The sequence below is a fragment of the Lytechinus variegatus genome, chromosome 15 (assembly GCF_018143015.1).
Source record: "Lytechinus variegatus isolate NC3 chromosome 15, Lvar_3.0, whole genome shotgun sequence".
NCBI lineage: Eukaryota > Metazoa > Echinodermata > Echinoidea > Temnopleuroida > Toxopneustidae > Lytechinus > Lytechinus variegatus.
The window spans coordinates 31445781-31452013 of NC_054754.1; the positions used below are offsets into that span (position 1 = coordinate 31445781).

Consider the following 6233-nt stretch of genomic DNA (forward strand, 5'->3'; position numbering starts at 1 on the left):
ATAAAGTACAATAACACTACAACAATAATTGTTATGACTATCATGTTTAAACTGATCAAATTAATACAGGAGGTAATGACGATTCTAGCATTCACCATTAATTGCGTGTTTTTATCTAATATGGATCATTTGATACAGTTTTTGTGGATGATTGTTTTTCTCAGTATTGTTGTTTCGGTTTTTATTACAATGGATCTTCCTCATTCCATTTTTTCCATATAAATCACATTTTTTATTGATCAAAAGGGAAACAAACAATAAGCCCAGATCACGATTTCTAAACGAACATGATACAGGACAATAAAAATGAAGAAAATACTAAAAACATGCATCACACAAGAGATATGCCCTTATTAAAAATTGTTACTTTGATTTTTATATGCTCTGTAAAGTATGTAACCACAAGAATATTTATTAGGAGGCTGCACTCTACAAGCTCCACTTTTTAGAATCCTCCTCCATTTTCAACACGATATGTAATAATCTTGAATATAATTTTTGTACAGGGATACTTGAAATATGTTTTTTATTTGTATGTCAAAATGTACAAAACAAACTGTTATTGTTGAAAATGGAAATAGACGAAATGAAATGAAATAAAAGAGCCAATTCAATAATTTTAAATATTCAGTATTTATAAACTGATAAGTCGATTCATATCTATAATATATTTACCATTTACAGTCATGATTGAGGAGACTTTGCAAGGGATCATTAAAATCATTCTACAAGAATTGTGATTATCGGGTTTTCTGTTACAGAAATGACACCTTGATTAGTTTTTCGACATCATGTTAACTTTTGATAAAGAGATAGTCAATAAATTATGACTTTGGATTTGTTTAACAGGTTTGTAAATCAGAGGTTTAAAACCATCAGTTTCTCGTGTGAACTTGTTTCATGAATGCAGATTTTGCAGCATTGACATTAATATGCAAGTGATGCTCAAGTGAGAAGATTCATACACTATTTCTTACATACAGTCATTCTGAAGCTAGACATCATGGCATGGTATCGAGCACGAACTCGTCTATTCATGAATGAGTAAATGATTGGATCGAGGAGTGAGTTGATGTAAGCGAGCCACATTGTGAACACACCCAATGAATGAGTTACACTGATATCGATGGAACATGAATGCACAATGGAATATGGTGTCCAGCAGATCAGTGTAGTCATCACCAATAGTACGCCTACAGAGGATAGAAATAATAACAAAGTTATAATAGACTTTCATAATGAGTTGCCTAAAAAGAGGGATAGAACCTCCTAAAAGTTTCAGTATGTTATTAGCCACGGGAGCATGGTGTTTACTTGCACTTCACGTTTTTAATTGTAAATAGAAACTCGCTATAGTCATCTGCACCATATCGCATCTGTTTAGTTCGCATAGGTTGTAGCAGGGACGTGAGAGGACAAAAATATCAAATTTGATTTTACTAGACTTGTTCATATTGAAAAAAAAATGGTGTCATCTTCTCTTTCTATTAGTTGAGTGAAGGGACCGGATGACCAAAGTCAGATAAAATTTTATGAGAAAATAAGAAACAAAAATAACCCAATGATGCTGGCAAACGAAAGCTGGTTCTCGGTATTTCGCTAGAAAAAAATCACTCGTTTGCTCCGTTCGTTCCAAAAAGTATACGCACATAATTTTGTACAATATAAATCTCTCAACAACAGGTTTTTGCAGCAAACTATGCAAATATTCTCACACTGGTGCAAAACAGGATTCCTCTACGTGATCTATAATGGTTTATCCTGGACACCCCTCCCACTTTATTTCGTGTTGATCATGGGGATGATCTCTAGACTATACTGAGATAGTGATGGGAAGGAAGTAGATACCTGTCAGAGCGATTCTTTTGTCAGTCGTGAGTTTCTTCTGCAAGGCCCTCTTCCTTTTCTCGTTCATCTTCTTCTTCGGATGCGCAGCCGCTTCCTGGATACCACTACCCACAGGCTGGTCAAGGTTGGGAGATGATGATTCTTCTGTTGTCTCAGAAACATTTCCATACCGACCAGGAAGATCTTCCAAACTCAAGCCCGAGTTGGTCGTCGGATTGGATGCGTGAAGGCTTTCATCATCGACTTTCTCGCTGTCGCTTGCAATAACGTCTGCAGGAGCGTCGTCCGGTTTTCGACCGTTGGCGTGAGATCGAAGGACCTGCTGCTGACGCCTCAAGGTCCAGAAGACACCAATGTAGCAGAAGACCATGGCGGGAATAGTGATGCCGAACAGGATGACGAAGCAGATGAAGTAATAGAGGCATACTTGCCAGATTGGGGAACAATGATGGGTGAAAGGGTGATATTTGTAATCAGAGATTAACTCAAAGGAAGGCGGGATGATGTTGAACACGGAAAATGCCCAACAGAGAATGATGAAGATGATGATACGAGTCTTTGTTGGAGGAAAGCGACTCGACCAAACGACGGTCAGATAGCGGTCTACAGATATGGCCACAATGGTGGCAAAGTTTCCGAAGGAAAAACTTGTCCCACCAATCCCGTTGATCTGTGAAGATAAACAAATAGTAGTTTGAGGTGTTTTTAACTTATCCAGGGAATTGTGCAAATGTTGTAGCCTATATTGCAATGACTTTGGATTTGTTATAAGTATAATCTAAATGAATTACTTAATGCGAAGTATATTTTTTTTATTCGAATTAAATTGATGGTCGAGTTGAGTCATTTTCAAACAGTTTGAAGCGCAACACAAAAATGTATGTATACACATGTGCGTATCAAAAAAGTTAACACTTTAAAACAGCCCTGGGAATTAAAAAAATATACAACATATGGGTATTTTTTTCACATATATTCTTGGGTTTGGGTCTCATCTATCCAATGAAAGTAAAAGTTATGACAGAATGTTAAACTTGAGTGAGCACAGCCCATTTTTGTAAAGCTCGCAGAAATCTGTTTGCGAAGAAATGCTCGTTTTCACGCTGTATCAAGGTTGAAGGGCGAAATCAATCTTACCCTGCGAAACAGTTCTCATACATTTCCCTTGCAATTTTAGTCAATTGAAATAAAATGGATACATTCGAAAATTTTGTAACAATTTTGCCACCCAAATTGAAATTTCAACACTTAGTAAGCACAACCTTTACCCTTTTTGTGCCAGCTGGATATGAGGACATAACTGAATCTGAACAAAAGTTTATATCTGACATATCCAGAATTTTTTCACTAAGTTTTTATCATTTAAAGTGGGTTTACATTTCATTTTTCATGTAATACTTGTTTCTCCACACTTTTCCCAAGCTTTTCTCAAGCTTTCAATTTTCCACATGTTGTCAATTTCTCTCGATGCACTTCTGAGATCAATGGAGCATTGCTGCTATGGTCCTGCGAAGTGTCTGCCTGTTTTCGTCTGGGTTACCTGAAGTCAAGTGCACCCCACCCCATCTGGATGATCAGAGCAACATGTGGACAATTAAAGGCGGGAAACTTTGTCCAAGTTGTGGCCAAAATGACCATGAAAAAGAACTTTTCAGTGAAGATAATTGATTTACTGGTTCTCCTGTTTATTTACATACGCATACAATTTACGCTCATTGTTTGTGTGAATGATTTTGTCTCTGACTTGGCGCAAATGGGTTTTCATACTCTTTCAAACAATGGCTGTTGTGCACTCAACCAAACAACAGCACTGGAACAAATTTTACCAAGTGACAAAAGAATATTTACTCTATCCATTTAAGCTAGAAATTTTCTCTGAATCCCACATTTTCTTTAAAAAATGCTTAATCTAAAAAGTGTAACATTTTTACTGACTCGCACTGTATATATACATGTATGTATTTTATTCAATAGATTTATAAGAATGTAAAACTACTCAATTGGAATTAACTAGGAATTATTGACAAAACATAAAAATAAGACTCAGAATAATTGAATTAAAGTAAAGCATAAGACATGCTTTAATGACAATCATTTTAATTCATGATCTATGCAATTCATGTGACTCTTAAAGCGTGTGCCTGTCGAACCAAAGGTCGTGGGTTCGAGTCCACACCGGGCGGATGACCGAAGCCTGCAGTGTGTAAACGTCTCTCCAATGTTACATAGATGCAGGCTAGAGTGAAAAACACTCCGTCCCTCGGATAGGACATTAAATGGAGGCCCCGTGTAGAGGAGAGTCACCACCTTTGCACGCTAAGAACCCACTGCACTATTCGTATAAGAGTAGGGGAAACCCCGGTGCACTAGCGTACCTACGGGGGGGAGGGGGCAGTCTGCCCCCCCCCCCTGACGAGCTTGAAGACCTCCCCCCCCCTGACGAGTTTGAACCCTTTTTTTTTGCTTGTCTTTTTTTTCGGGTACGAAATCCTCCATTTGTGATTGAAGACCTTTTCTTTTTGCTTGTCAATTTTTTGGCGGACGGTTTTGCCCCCCCCTGTGGAAAATCCTCGGTACGCCACTGCCCCGGTGTAGTGGTCCACCTGCACTCCCCCAATCAGTTATATTGGGAGGAGAGACTGCGGGTCATAGTGATTCAGTTCACAGGTGACGCCAAACAAATAATAATAATAATAATATACACTTATTAAAGAAAGCAATGAAGGGGAAGTCATGTTACGATAACATTGATTCATTGCAGTCTTGATCTGAATGGTCACGTGATTGTAATTTATTATGACAAATTTTCAACAATTTTGTCAACTTCTCCCGGATATATATTTATGGTCCTTAATCAACAATTGTAATTAACTTCCAACTGATTCGGTTCAATGATATTATTTCTTTGTGGTTTCTTCCACAATAATGACACTATGGCAGTATATATGTGTGGTGGGTTGTTTGAGATGATTAATTGTAGGTGAAGGTGTTTTTGGTGAATGGATGGATGCGTAGTGATTGCTCCTCTAATGAGTGACGAATCTTGCAGATGGTTTCAGGTATACCTCTTAAAAAATTGTAAAAAATAGTTTTTAATAATTTGCGTAAATAATGATTTGTCAGCCCAGTGTCATTCTTCTTTATATTATATCACATGCAGCTGGTCGCATTCATTTACCCGTTTTGATTTTTATGTAAATTCTTAACCTTTTCAGGACATTGATGTAAAACGCTGTTTTTATACTGATCTTGTGTTCTCTTGAATAAATATATCAAATTAATAAAAATATATTTTGATGGGGGGAATCAATGCTATGAGAATTACTTTTCTTCAAATGTACATGTGCTTCTGGGTTGGACGAAATATTTTCATTAAACTGCATTAAATCCCCATTGAAATCTATGCCTTGCAATTCTCAAACGATTTGTGAAATACAATTTCTGACCTTCTAATTGTTGTTTAATCTGTCAAGAAATATAACAATTCAATTTATAAGTCAATTATTCACAGTCGTTGTACTTGTTCCTAAATTTTGTGATTGTATTAAGTTTCACTGATTCTTCATTTGTACATGCATGGCAGTTGCCCCCCCCCCCTTCGAAATTTTGAGAACTTACATTTTTTACTGAAAGTTTTCACAAAATTCACCCAAGGTATGCATGAAATTCAATTTCACATTACCAAATGCAAAAAGCGCTCCCTCGCTTTCGATTTTTTTTCGAAAAAGTTTACACGTCCCCCCCCCCGTAAAAATATTCTGCGTATGGCCTTGGGCACATGCAAGCATGTCAATTTACTTTAGGCTTATCTTCGGCTCGACTTACTTTATATTTTTTTCTTTGGGGGGGGGGATAATCAAATAAAAATACACTCACCAAACACATGACTTCACTGTGAATCAGAAAATAACCGTTGTCAAAGACAGATATAATAGAGAATGACATACTGGTGATCGTAATCCCGAGATCGTTGATGATCAGGTTGATGATTAGCCAATTATGAACATTTCTCCTCAGTGTCTTATCACGGAGGATGATCACCAAGGCGACGAGATTAACTATCAACGACCCGAGAAAGATGATGATCATCGTCAATCCCTCGACGATGGCCACCACTGATGTCGGTTGGTGGTCGATCTGCAGACCGCTGTATGGGGTTGTAGAGGAATTCGTGCTGGACATCATACCGTGGTCGATCGCAGTGTCGACACTGATGTTTGAAATGAAGCCGAAATCGATGAGACTAGGTGATTTTTACCAGGTTATAAATGAATGTGATTCGAATCAAGAAAATAATTTTACATTAACCCCAACCACATCACACAATGACAACCAAACAAATATTTATTTCACATGGAAAAATGAGTTATTGAGCATTAAATGGG

The 6233-nt window shown here is 37.3% G+C and overlaps 1 protein-coding gene across 1 annotated transcript; it reads right to left on the reverse strand.

The window, feature by feature from the left end:
- Nucleotides 1-567: 567 nt before the first annotated feature.
- Nucleotides 568-6030, reverse strand: LOC121428434 (5-hydroxytryptamine receptor 1-like). The gene is made up of 3 exons (XM_041625036.1): nucleotides 5725-6030; nucleotides 1849-2518; nucleotides 568-1193 (listed from the first exon to the last, which is right to left on the reverse strand). The coding sequence occupies exons 1-3, from the start codon at nucleotides 6028-6030 to the stop codon at nucleotides 967-969; spliced, it is 1203 nt and encodes a 400-aa protein (XP_041480970.1). The 3' UTR covers nucleotides 568-966.
- Between the last annotated feature and the right edge of the window lie 203 nt (nucleotides 6031-6233).